Source organism: Charadrius vociferus, unplaced genomic scaffold, assembly GCF_000708025.1.
Source record: "Charadrius vociferus isolate BGI_N301 unplaced genomic scaffold, ASM70802v2 scaffold190, whole genome shotgun sequence".
NCBI lineage: Eukaryota > Metazoa > Chordata > Aves > Charadriiformes > Charadriidae > Charadrius > Charadrius vociferus.
Window position 1 is genome coordinate 7213043 of NW_009646608.1, and position 13479 is coordinate 7226521.

At 59.5% G+C, this 13479-nt stretch overlaps 2 protein-coding genes across 2 annotated transcripts in view; both read right to left on the bottom strand.

Moving 5' to 3' along the window:
- The window catches only part of HAPLN3 (hyaluronan and proteoglycan link protein 3), a 7327-nt gene extending 6165 nt beyond the window's left edge, over positions 1–1162 (bottom strand). The window contains 1 exon segment of the mRNA XM_009887685.1: positions 1052–1162. Coding sequence (XP_009885987.1) covers positions 1052–1162 — 111 coding nt within the window.
- Positions 1163–3717: 2555 nt separating this feature from the next.
- Positions 3718–13479, bottom strand: part of MFGE8 (milk fat globule-EGF factor 8 protein) — a 23134-nt gene continuing 13372 nt past the window's right edge. The window contains exons 2-10 of the mRNA XM_009887696.1: positions 9569–9699; positions 9172–9297; positions 8525–8638; positions 7874–8055; positions 7309–7464; positions 6471–6615; positions 5418–5620; positions 3997–4152; positions 3718–3875 (exon numbers count right to left, since the gene is read on the bottom strand). Of these exons, the coding sequence (XP_009885998.1) occupies positions 3732–3875; positions 3997–4152; positions 5418–5620; positions 6471–6615; positions 7309–7464; positions 7874–8055; positions 8525–8638; positions 9172–9297; positions 9569–9699 (1357 nt within the window). The 3' untranslated portion in view covers positions 3718–3731. The remainder of the gene's footprint in view (positions 3876–3996; positions 4153–5417; positions 5621–6470; positions 6616–7308; positions 7465–7873; positions 8056–8524; positions 8639–9171; positions 9298–9568; positions 9700–13479) is intronic.

Consider the following 13479-nt stretch of genomic DNA (forward strand, 5'->3'; position numbering starts at 1 on the left):
CCGGGCTGCTGAAGGACACAGGAGCGTGACGGCCGGGCACGCTGCCTGCTTGGCTGCCCGGAGCAGGCGGCTCCCCAGCCCACAATGGAGGGGCAATTACACCTCCCGGCACGGTGGCGTGGGGCTGCTGCACACCTTCATCCCAGCTAAGTGTCCCCAGGGACCTCAAGCCCTGCCCCATGCCAGAGAAGGTGGTGGCATGGCATCCTGGCTGCATCCCAGCCGCATCCCAACTACATCCCCATCACCGATACCCCCCAGCAGTTGCTTGCCCAAGTTGTACATGTCCCAGCGAGCCGGCGATCGGGATGATCCCCTCCACGCCATGGGCTGTGCAGACAGATGGACAGCCCCATCAAGGCGCGCTGCTCCTTGATATGGCCATCCCATTGTTTCAGAGGCGAAGGACAAGCCACACGGTGCCCTGTGCTGCCTGCCAGGAGCCATTCTCCACCCGGCCTGAGGATAGCAGCAGCAGGGAAGAGGAGACGGATGCTTTTGTGCATCTCTCTCCGGCAACAGCTCATGGCTCACACTCGGCCATGGCTCTTGTCTGGATGTGGCAAATGATGCCCTCCACCTCCTCCTGGGGAGCAGGCAGCATGGGGAAGGATCCAGCCACCATCAGCCCCCGTGAGGAAGGAGGACACCCCTTTGCTCCCTCCTACCTCTCACCCTATTTTTGGAGCTTCAGGAATGATCCCAGATTTGTTTTCTGCTCCCCGAGGGAGACCCTGAGTGAGACTGCAGGTTTCAGGGTGAGTGAGGCTGTGCGGGGTCAGGGTAGCTCTGACCCAGGAGCACGTGTTTAGGGCACGTGTTTAGGGCTGGCTGAGCTTTTGGTTGAACGGGAGCCATAAAAATGTCATCCCTGTCTTCCCCGCCTCAAACCCAGCAGCTGACAGCTCTGCCGTGGCCCCACCGGAGAGATTTCTTACTGAAATGCCGCTTATGCAGGACGATTCCAGCAGGAACCTGTCGCCCAAGGCTCAAACTGGGGAAGAAAAGCCACGTTCCTGGTGGGATGGAGGAGGCTATGATCTGTGCCGGCCTTTCCGGGTGGAGGCGAGAGGATGCTCTCCCCGACGGCTGCTTCCTGAGGAACCGGCTTGTGGGCAGCTGGCAGCACCGACCGCCGAGTCAGCAGGCAGCGGGGTGCCATGGCCGCAGCGTGCCGGCCCTCCTGGCCTTCCTGCTGCCCCAGCAACCCAGCCGCGTCCGGGAAGAGCATCCGAGGGACAGGGACAAACCGTGAGGGGCTGTGCATGGGGTGGAGGGCGCCCTGGCCCGAGCAAACCCCCACGTCCTGGGGCTCAGCAGGAGGAAGGAAACACTGCAGAGCTGGGAAAGGGGCTCAGCATCCGTCAGCTGGGCTGGCCTGGGGGGTGGCAACGGGCAGGGGGAAGTAGTGGCCGAGCAGTCCCCTGCTCTGACACACAGCATCTGCTCCCATCACCCTCCCCATGGAGCCTCTGCCGTGCCCCCGGCTCGGGGCTGTCTTGGCCAGACTCAGAGCTGCTCTTATCTCTGCCCCAGCTTCCCGGCGATAAGGGTGGCATGTCTGGAGGTGAGTGGGGCTGACTGTCCCACCCTGTCCCCAGCTTTAGCTGTGGCTGCTATTTGTCACCAAGCAGCCACAGCCACAATGAATTCAGCCCGGTCTCTGGCAGCAGCCCCCCAGCCCCTCTGGTGCCCAGGGCTGGCACCCACAGGACCAGCTCCCACAGGCAGGACCGGGGGAGAGGATGCGTGGCCGAGCATGGCACTGCTGGCAGCAAGAAAGTGCATGGTGGTTGTCCGGAGCTGCGGGGACAGAGAGCTGTGGTGGGATGCAGTGACCCTGGGCCATTCGTGCCAACCTCAGGGGTCCCTGCCCAGTGTGGCAGAAGACTCTAGTCAGGAGCAAACCTCTGTCCTGTTCACCCCAGTGCTCCTTCCCTACCAGGGACCCCATCCTCCATGCAGGGGGATCCTGCTCCAGCAGCATCTATCCCCCCCCCCTGCCCAGGGGGGACTCTGCCAGGAGCATCCCTGCAGGCAACCCGGGCAAAACCCACAGCTCCTGCCCACCCCAGGAGCACACTGGGGTGTAAAAGTCGTTTTTCTTCAAGCTGGGCGATTTGCTCCAGGATCAAAGCCAAAGGAGGAGACGCAGGGCGTGGGGTGCTGATAGTGGCTTCCCCTCCCCAAGTCCCACCCCGCTGCGCTTGGCCAGCTGTGAGCACAGGCTCCAGCAGCTGCGATGGGGCGGAGGCAGTGAGGAAGATGCACAAAGCCCTGGTACCCTGTTTTTCGGGCAGAGAACGGAGCTAGGAAAGCAGGAGAGGTGCAGGGATGGAGGAGCCCGAGGGCTCTGAGGGGACCCTGGGGACTCGCCAGACCTGCCAGGCTTCAGGAGGTGCTCTCGGGGAGACACAGCAGCCAAGCCAACAGCCCCAAAGTTTCAGCTGGTTTTAATACTGTCAGAGACACGCTGGAGCGGGGCCACCGCTGCCCCCACTGTCCCACCCGGGCTCCCTCGGCACTTGCCAAAGCAAACCCGCTGCCAGCCCAGCCCCACGGCTGCTTCGCATCCCAGCAGGTGGGGAAGCACTGCCGCCAGCGCCGCTGCCGGACACCCTGCCCGCACTCCCGCTTGCCGGTGCCGGGTCTCGCTCATCTCCTACTGCTAATCCCAAAGGCTCGAGCAATGCAAGAGGCTCCCCTCCACCCCACGGAAAGGGAAAAAAACAGGTTACGAAAAGGGTCGTGGCACAGCTCTCTGCCTACTGCATTTGGGTGGTTTAACCACCACCTTTCCCATCTTTTCTCTGCACCCTTGTGGCTACAAACCATCTCTCCCCCGCTACCAGACTGCAGCCCCCCTGGTCACCGCTTGGCTCTGGGTAAAAGGGACCTGCAGGCACCCCAAACTGTGGTAAGATGGGGACGGTGGCAATGCTGAGACTTGGAGGATGCTGGAGCCAGCTCCCCGGGAATGGGAATGGGCAGTGACTGCCAGTCGTGGTGCCGGTCGGGAGCGCCCAGCGAGTAGAGCCACCAGCAACGGGGACCCGGTGCCTCTTGATAGGAGCCGTCTCATCACTCCCCTCGCACTATGCGGCGCTGACACCGCAGGCAAGGAGACCCAGGGCCTGGCGAAATGGGCAAGGAACAACAGCCGAGTAGGTTTTTTAGAGCCCCTGCTTGCAGCCGTGCAGGGAGCAGGAGGGACGTCGGAGGGGTGCCTGCTCTAAGCCCCCCCAAAACTGCTGAGCCCCGAGCCCCAGTGCAGGCAGGGGACTGCTGCTGGCTGCAGCCTCTCTGCTGGAAGCAGAAGCGAAAAAAGGGGAGAAAATTTGTCTCCAGGCTTAGCTGGGAGGATGCAGCCAAGCCCTGGTTGCAGGATGGGGTCCCCCAGCAAAGCCCCATTTGCAGGATGAGGTCCACCAAGGAAGCCCCAGTTGCAGGAGAGGGTTCCCCAGCCAAACCCCAGTTGGAGGAGGGGGTCTCACCCCTGGCTAGCGGGGCGAAAGGGCAGGAGCCATCCCCGTATCCCACCTGCAAGGGCCCCGTAAAGCGCAGTGCTGCAGACCCAGCACCAGCACGGGGCAGGGGAGCCCTCCCGGCTGCCGCCCGAGTTTGGGGACATGGAGGGGGGGGGGTGAGGTTGGAGCAGGAGCAGGGAGGAGCGGGCAGGGCGCAGGCAGGGCAGCGGGGAAGAGTAGCCCCGTCCTTCCTCCTTGGGGCGCCTACTCATCGCAGCCCAGCAGCTCCACGCGCAGGGTGATGCGGTTGTGCCAGGCCACGGGCAGGATGCGGACGAAGCGGGCGTAGAAGGGCACGTCGAACACGTTCTTTTTGTGTGAGTAGTTGTCGCTGTTACCGTGGAAGATCTAGGGGGAAAAAGGTGGGTGTCAGCACCACCAGGACCTCCCCACCACCTTCCCATCCCTCCCCACAGCAGCATCCCCGAGCCCCAGGAGGTCACTGGCCTCCTTGTCCTGTCCCACACACCTTGGTGCTGTTTGTCTGACCGTCCCGGTAGAGGGTCCAGGACGTGCCGTTGTCACTGTAGGCCACTTTGTAGGCTGCCACGTATTGGATGTGCCCGAAGTCGCGGGCTCCTTGTGTGATGATGCCCGTCACCTTCTTCTGGTCCCGGAGGTCGATCTGGCATAGAGACAAGGCTTGTTGAGGCTCCTCGCAGGAGCAGCGCTCCCACCTCAGAGCATCCCGAGTGTCCTGGAAGCAGCTGGAATGCACAGACCCTCAGGGGTCGAGACTGGAGAAAAATCCCTGCCCCAATGCCAGAGTGACTGATAAAACACTGCCATGAAATATTTGACCCTTTAACACTTGCAGCATCCCTCAAAGCAACCCAAAGTGGGATGCAAACCCTGCCGTCTCAGCTCCCTTCCCCATCGCTGCTGCCTCAACATTTTTGGCTGAAAAGGTCAATGTGGGAATGATGGCAAAAAATGTCAATACAAAAAAAAATAAAGGATTCCCGGAGGAAAAGCATTTCCACTGGAAAGTGGTGCTGGCTGAGAAAATATGCAATTCAGCGTGGTCTGACATTTGGGTTGTTAAGTGAGACGGTTTTTATTCTCTTTACTCTGCCACACTGCACGGCTGCTGCTGGCACACTACAGAGCAACCCGGCAAATGAGACGAAAGTCTCCTTAATTTAGTTCCTATTTTATACTCATCAAGGGCAGTACTAGCTACATGTATACACGTATATGTGTATATATACGAGTATACATGTAAATCTATATACACGTACACAGACAGCCTACGGTGTGACAGCCCAACTCAGTGTGTCATCCCAACCACATCAGCAGACGTCTTGATAAGCTGTTTTATTTAGGGCCATGGAGCAGCTGCTTTTAATCATTTCCCAAATAAAAAGCGGGACAAATATCTAAACTGCTTTGTCCCATTATGTCATGAAATCATGTGAAAAGTATAAAAACAGGGGAGGAAAGGAAACTGAGAAGGAAATTTCAAAACTATTTGTTCCCATTCCAGATTGGGAAGAGAAAAGCAAACCTGGATTTTTTCCTGCAAAACAGAAACGCGGTGTTCTGGGCAGCTGGAGGGTCGTGGAACGGTCATACCAAGCTGAGATGGTGCTTCCCAAGGGGGTGAGGCAGAGCCGGGGTGCTGCGGGCTCAGCGCACCCCACAAGAAGGTCTGCGGAGATGGCACCACCCTGTCCCTGTCCCTGTGGGCACTGATGTTTCTGACCCAGCGCTCCAGCATGGCTGTTAAAAACGGTGGCTGTGGCCCCATCCTGACCTGCCCCCGTGATCCCCGCTCGGGGGGGGACAAGGCTCTGGCTGCACCGTCCCGGCCGCTCTGTGCGGCCCCCCCCAGCTGGAGGAGCTGGGGAAGGAGAAATCAGGTTGCAGAGGGAGGGAACCAAGACCCACCTGCAGCCACTCGGACTGGCCGTTGTGAAGTGCCGTCCAGGCGTTGGTTTTGCCCGTCTTGTCCAGGCGAGCGTAATGGGGGTGCCAGGTAAAGGCGTCGATGCCCCAGGTCTTGAAGACACTGGAGGCTGTGATCTGCTGGTCGGAGATCAGGCGGGATTTCATGCCCAGAGGCTCCGAGCAACCTGCCGTGTTGAAATACACTGTAACACAACGGTTTATACAGGCAGTGAAAAGGAAAGAGTCCACGGCACCGTTGCAAGCAAAACCCCGCAGCCCCGGCAGGCGCTGTCCCCATGTCCCCACGTCTCCACTGCCCGGAGCGGCAGGCAGGGCTGGGCAGGGAAAGGCTCAGCAGAAGCGCAAGGTCGCAGCGCTCTCGCGTTTCCCTGGGATTTTTTAGCTCCCAGTTATTCCCTGGCTCACAGTGCCTCCTGCTGCAAGGACGCACGGACGTCCCTGCAGCACAGCCCGGCCCGGGAGGACAGACAGTTTCGGCAGGAGGCAGAGGAGGATGCTTTCACGGGTGAAGAGAGCAATGCAGAGACATCCCCAGCCGACAGCGTGGCTGGCACTGCACCCACGCAGCAGCAGGACGCGACGCAAGCCCTTGTGACGCCCTGCACCCACACGGGTCCCACTCAGCTGCCGGGGACGTGCCGCAGGGCAAAAAAAGGCACGGGGAAAGGGCTCAGGCTAATCATCCCTCACGGTTCCCCGGAGGACTTTGATCCCTGGTGCTTTTCAAGCTCTCCAAGCAGGAAAAGCAGCCGGTTTGCAATAAAACTTCCCAGCCGGGAAGTGGGTCAGCTTGGTAAGGTGTTAGCAGCGTGAGAACACAGCTCGAGCCCGGCTGAGCTGGTGGGATTAACAGCTTGTGCTCCCCAAAAGCACCCGTCGGTATTTACAGGCATCATGTAGCCGGCATGAGAAAAAACAAGCGCTGACAAATCCCCCGCCCCGGGAGATCAGAACTGGTACAAGGGGTGATGCCCTTCGCCATGTCACCCCTTGCCCTGCGGTCCCTGGGGAGGGAGAGACACTGACATTTACCGTTCATCTCGCAGCCGATGAGTTCAAAGCGCAGCGTGCAGGCGCGGCGGCACATCACAGGGTAGATGCGGATGAACTGGGCAGTGATGGGAGGGTTGAACATGTTGGTCTGCATGGTGCCATAGTCCACGTTCCCCTGGAAAACCTGTAAGGGCGAGCAGGGCTGAGTGCCCCAGCCCTCCTGCAGCCTCGTGCATAAAATCCCTCCCGCTACGGCAATGCTCCCCAAACTGTGACAAGCAGAGAGGTGGCTTGCTTCTTTCTTTTTAACACAATAAATACAGTCAGGTCATGTTTTCACGCATTTTTTCCACCACTGCGGAAACAATCTGCCTTTTTTTTTTTTTTAAACCAAGGCAGATATTCCCAGCCATTCCCTGGATGCTCAAAAAACAAGCACAAGACGCTTGTCATAAAAACTGAGAGTGGAGAGTGCTGCATTCAGCGACTGTTCCTGCTTCGAGAGTGAAATACGCTGTCGGCTCATGCTGGGTGCGGACACAACACTGAGCCGCGTAAGCCGTTCGCTAGCACTTCCCTTCCATGCCTGGTTCCCACAGTGTGTCAGCGATAAAGATGTTATCTGAATGACCTAAATAAGGCAGCGCTGCTTCTTTGGTTGTGCTTATTATGGTCAATTAAACAGAGCCAGAGAGCACTGGAACCATCTGTGCCATCTCGCTGCTAGGACAGTTCCCAAAGTGGCTTTGACTCAGGTCAAAAGCACTTTTCCAAACATGGGGACATTCTGGGATGCAGCTCACAGCCACGCCAGCACCCACAGCACCCCGGGATGGGGGGAGCCGGCACGGTCCCCGAGTGGAACATCGCAGCCCACCTTGTCTGCGTTCTGCTTCTCATCCTTGCAGAAGGTGAACTCCCGCCCGTCCAGGCTGTAAGCGACTTTGTAGGCACGGACGTATTCCGGCTGGCCCACGCGGCGAGCACCTTGCGTGATGATCCCACTCAGCCGCATCTTCCGCAGCAGGTTGGCCTGGGAGGGAGGAGAGAGCGTGAGCTCAGATGGGGTGCACAGCCCCCGTGCCCACCAGCACTGCCGAGCCTGGCTGGGAGAGTGGGCTCACGATCAGCATCAGGACCAGGAAAGGAGCTGCCCAGGGCACTGTGACTTCCTCGGGATGAAAGTCCTCCATCCCTCCAGCCTCACATCTGAGGGTGGGCAGAGAAAGGGGATTGCCACCCCAGGTCCCCATCTCCCTCGCCCGGGACTTTGCCTTCTCAAGGCACATCACAAGATGCCCCTGGGGGGCACCTTGCTGCAGCGATGTAGCCCTGACATTCCCACCAGAAGCAGAGAAATCCCATGGAAGCAGCCCAGCAAGACCAGTCAGGGTTACTGGGGCTGCCCGCTACACCGATGCTCCCAGTCCTGCTGCAGGTACCTGGATCCAGGGGCTCTTGTCATAGTTGCTGGAGGTCCAAGCATTGACGATGCCGTGGTTGTTGAGGCGGGCGAGCTCTGGCCCCCAGCGCTGGAGGCCAAGGAAGCCGTAGTGGACAGAGGATGCCGAGAGCTGGGCGTCAGAGATGGCTCCTCCTTCCATGCCCAGAAGAATGGCACAGCCTGGGGGTGCGGGCGAGGGAGGGCAGAGCGGGGACATCAGCACCAAAGAGACACGGTGACCAGGGAGCAAAACCGAGGGGTCATTTGCCTCTTGTCTGGGGACAGGGCAGGAGATGGAGGCCAGCACTAGGACCTGCTTGTCCCTTATGTGTTCCCCCCTCCTCAGCCTTCAGCCAAAACCACACCATCCATCAGCTCCTCTCACAGCACAGAAGTCTGGGAGGGAAACGGCTGCTCTGGGGCCCCCTAGAGAGGAGACAGCATCTTCCCAAGGATGGTCCTTCCATCAGGACCAGGCTTGCTGGCACCAAGGGCAGCCGGCACACAGGCACTCACGGCTGCCCTGCAGACCCCCTAGACTAGCTGGTGAGATCTCTCCTGGGTACACTACTGATGGGGGACAGGGGGACAGGGAAACAGGGAACAGGGGGGGAAAGAGAATTCTGTAGAGTTGGTGCCAGGGACTTACGGACGTGACAGGTCTTCCCCAAGAACGGAGAAGGACACTTGCAGGCATAGTCGCCATCCAGGTCCAGGCAGGTGCCTCCATTTTTGCAAGGCTGGGAGTAGCACTCGTTGTTGTCTAGGAGAAAGAGTAGGGGGGCTCAGGAAGTGACCCCAAAGCCAGTCCTGGGGAGGAGACCCCTCATTCAGTGCAGCAATAAGAGGGGAGAGGCATCCCCTGAGCAAGGACCACGGCAGCATCCCTGCTGATACAGTGGCATGGGTTGAAGCTCTAACCCAAGGAGACACCTAAGCCATGTCCCCGCTGACTGCAGCTGCGCAGGTGCATCGGGACATGCAGTCACAGCAAGGCTGGGAGCTCGTGTGGAGCAGGCTGAGCCTCCAGGCACCCTTTGTCCCATTACTCAAGGCACCGTGTCCCTCCAGAGATGCAGAGCAAGGCTCAGACACAGCCGTGTCCACGCAGCATGGTCCATCCCTCAAACCCGCAAGGTCCAAACCAGCCCATGGTTCCCGATAGAGCCCAGTGCTCAACGCAGCCACAGCTGCAAACACCCCCTGGGTGTCACCACAGTGCTGCCCAGGGGGTCCCCACGTCCTTAGCAGCAGAGTACCCCCCCTCCAAAACCCCATCCACCCCACAGTACTCACTGATCTGGCAGTGCACCCCATCGTACCCCGCAGGGCACTTGCAGATGTAGTCGGTGAAGACATCCCCCCGGTTTGGGACCAGCTGGCACTCGCCATTGTTGTGGCAAGGATTGGGGTGGCAGGGGCCTGCGGAAGGGGGAAAAACGGCTGTAATATGGACATAGGTGAAGAATAAGAGTATCCAGTGGGCTGTTGCTGTCTGAAGACATTGCATCCCCCACAGGTGATGGAGGTCACTGCACCCCTGCTTGGATCTCTGCTCTACATGCTCATCAGCAGGGCTGTACCCCAGGACCAGACCCCAGGGCCAGGGGTGCACGGCCATGATGAGGGCCCGATGCCACGCTGCAAGGCTGCTGGACTTCACAGAGCCCCTGCGATGGGGTCAGCGCCTCACCTTTCTCCGTCTCATTGCAGTCAATCCCAACGTAGCCCTCAGGGCAGATGCAGAAGAAGGGGGTCTCATTAATCCCGGTCAGGCAGGTGCCCCCATTCTGACAGTGGTTCACTTCGCAAAAGTCACCTGGAAGTAAAGCCACATGTCACTGCAAAGCCATCTCTAAGGTGGGCATCCACCAGAGCCCCATGGATGCACACGGAGGCATCCCAGCAGGAGCTGCTCCCCTGTGGATGCCACGGGGAGGAGAGCACCCAGCAGGGGCCGGCAGGAGCAGCTGCCAGATCCTACACGGGACTGCCGGCGTTCAAGACCAATGGTTGAGAGCAGGAGCATGAGAGGGCAGCCAGGACCTGCCCCGTCCTGGCACATTTAAAAAGGGATTTAACAGAGCCTGCACATCACACCGAAGCCAGGGGAAACCCAGGTCTTTGATGCATCAAATGTTTCCACTGCTCAGCTGGGAAGCGGGGTGGCCAGGCTGCGGCTCGCAGCGGCTCGCTCAGGCGTTCCTTTTTCAAGGGAACGGGGCTGGTCCAAAGCTGGGTTTTGCTAATAAAATTTAGAAGTCACAAGACTGAAAAAAATCATTGTAGGGGGAGCCCGCACGCCTCGATTCTCAGATGCTGGAGACACACAAGGAGGGAGCACAGGATCCATCCCTGCACGATGCCTGCCAGAACTCTATTCATTCTGAGCACTCTCCGGGCAGCTCCCACCAGGCAGCCCCAGCCCACGGGCAGGTCCCCCCATGCAGCTGGTGGGTCTGCAGCATCCTCCCTGTCTGTTCATCCACCTCCAGCATCTCCCATGGTGTTGGGTTTATGTGGTGAGGTGGTGGTAGCTGGGGGGCTGCAGGGGTGGCTTCTGCGAGAAGACACCAGAAGCCACCCCAAGCTGGGGACAGCTAGTCCCAGACCACTCCAAAAGAGACCCACTGCTGCCCAAAGCTCAGCCCATCACCAACACCAGTGTTGCCTCTGTGATAATATACATAAAATAAGGTAAAAAATGATGCACAGCAGCTATGGGAGAGAAGAGTGAGAAAAATGTGAGAAAGCCCTGCAGACACCCTGGATAGAGAAAAAGGCGGGAGAGGAGGTGCTCCAGGTGATGGAGCAGAGGTTCCCCTGCAGGTGAATACCATGGAGAAGCAGGTTGTCCCCCTGCAACCTGTGGAGAAGACCACAGTGAAGCAGGTTGTCCCCCTGCAGCCCGTGGAGGATCCCACACCAGAGCGGTCTGTTCCTGATGGGCTGTACCCCATGGAAAGGATCCACATTTGACCAGTTCATGAAGAACTGCAGCCTGTGGGAAGGACCCACGCTGGAGCTTTTTCATCTTCTTTTTTCGCCGCTGTCCTGCTGAGGAGGGGGAGTGAGGGAGCGGCTGGGTGGGCACGTGGCAGCCAGCCAAGGTCAACCCACTGCACCCATCAACCTTCTGCTCCCCATTGCAGCACTGAATCAGACTGCAAGAGCCGGGCTGAAATTCCTCCCACCCTCAATTTTTTCTGTCCCAAGAGCTGCAAGACGGCAACAGTCTCCATAAACCTCAACCAGATTCCCATAGATCCAGCTGAAAGCCTCAATAATTCCTGACCAAGCGCTGGGGCAGCACATCCCTCGATGTCAGGCTCTTCTCTGCCACGTCACAGGACTCAGAGCAAGGGCCGTACTCAGATGGACACCCCAGAATAACCCCCCCACTACCTGCGTACCCTGGAGAAGGTGGAAGTTAATGAGCTGTGGGCTCGCTGCCCGGACCCACACGAAACAGCACAGCTCTCATTAGCCTAAGCTACTACTCAGTGAGCTCCTACTCATTAGTCTTTTAATAGCAGGGCTCCTTTGAGTTAATCCTACTCTTCCTGACACTCCACATCTGTAGGGTACACACTGGTGGCAGACAGGCCAGCGTTACGTGAAGGTTTCCAAAAAGGTGCTGTAGCTCCCTTAGCCCAGCCTCGGGAGGCAGAAAAACTTGGGCACCGGTTCAAGTCGCTGCCTGCGCTGCCCAGCCTGTTCTGCATGACCTCATGCTCCATCAATGCGCTGCCATGAGCTACGGCATGGGAGGAGAGAGCTCGTGCTGATATGTGGGGATGCCTTTGCCCCACGCCCCTCCGCAGGTCTCGGGCACATCCAGCCGCCCCATCCCAAGGATTTCTCCCGGCAGCCAGCCAAGGCCCTGGAGATAGAGCTGCTTCTGTTCAGCAGCGGGAGCCGGCTGCTTCCCCAGGCACGAAGCGCCAACGAACGTGTGCTCCCCGGCATCCGCGCTGCCTCCGACGTAGGAGTGTCTGGGGTGGGACACAGCAGCGAAGGAGCACGGGCTCCTCCCAGGGTTGGGACAGGAGGGGTTTCAGTTTTGTACTTTAATTATCCCAAATAACTGGACTGCCTTTTATCCCCTCCCAGGAACACTCCCTTAGGTGGTGGGTCTTGCTAGCCAGCCCCCTGCCTAGCAGCGAGGTGCACGGGTCACATTTTCCACTCTGGCAAGTAGTTTTGGATGTTCCTATTTCTCGGCTGTTTCAGGCCTGGTTTCGGAGCACTTCAGCATCTCCATCCTCCCCACACACATTTTTCTCCGGTCAAGGACAGAACTGTCACAGGCTGGACAGTCAGGAACCAAGGCAACAAAGATCAGCCACCGCTTTTGGAAATGTTTGCTTATACGAACCCACAGGCTGGCTGGAAGGCAAAAATAACATCCTCTGAAAACTGGGACGGCTCATCCCAGCGGGGCTGGGGGAGGTCAGGTCAAGCCTGTCTTGGGAGGGCAAAATGGGCACTTCTGCCCAGGGAGAGCGAGCACAAACAGGGCCTTCCTCACAGCACACCTTCCCGCTGCCCTTTGTCCCCTGGCCTGGAGCCTGCGCTTGGGCTTTGCTCCCCTTTCCCTGGTCTCACCCATCTCTTTTGGGGTCAACCACTCCAGGCGTGACCCACAGGGTGATGATAGAGCTGCTTCTCCCCGGGGTTCCCCTGCCCAGGCCAGCCAGGCGTGCTGTGCCAGGCGGTCCCAGGGAAGCTGTTTACATCACGGGCATGGTTATCTAAGCCTGAAAGCACGGGACAGCCCGGCTGAGCTATTCCCGGCTCGGGAGCAAGGACAGGGCCGTGGACCTGAGCTCCTCTGCTCCTGCAGCCCTGGGGGCTGCGCACCCTCTCACTCGCCACCCCTGCACCCCGCACATGGCAGACCGGACCCTCTCACCCTGCACCCCACATCCTCCCTCTCTGCGCCCCGGATCCCCTGCACCCTGGATCCCCTGCGTCCTGGCTCCCCATCACCCCGGACTCCCTGGCACCCCTGATTCCCAGCACCCCAGCTCCCCACACTCCTGGACACCCCTGATCCCCAGCTGCTGGGTTCCCCTGCACCCCCGGGCTCCCTTGCATCCCAGATCCCCTGCATCCCCAGCATCCTGGGACCCCGGAATCCTGGGCACCCCTGGTCCCCAGTTCTCCTGCACCCCGGGTTCCCCTGCACATCGGCTTCCCCTGCATCCTGGGTCCCCATCACCCCAGGTTCCCTGGCACCCCGGATCCCCGGTACACCGGACAACCCTGCACCCCTGATCCCCCACAACCTGGCTCCCCCACAACCTGGCTCCCCATCAACCCAGGTTCCCTGGCACCACAGATCCCCGGCACACCGGACAACCCTGCATCCCGGATCCCCTGCACCTCGGATTCCCCTGCACTTCGGATCCCCTGCATCCTGAGTCCCCGTCAACCCAGGTTCCCTGGCACCCCGGATCCCCGGCACACCGGACAACCCTGCACTCCGAATCCCCTGCATCCTGGGTCCCCATCACCCCAGGCTCCCTGGCACCCCGGATCCCCGGCACACCGGACAACCCTGCATCCCCTGTACTCCGAACTCCCGGCACCCGCAGCTCC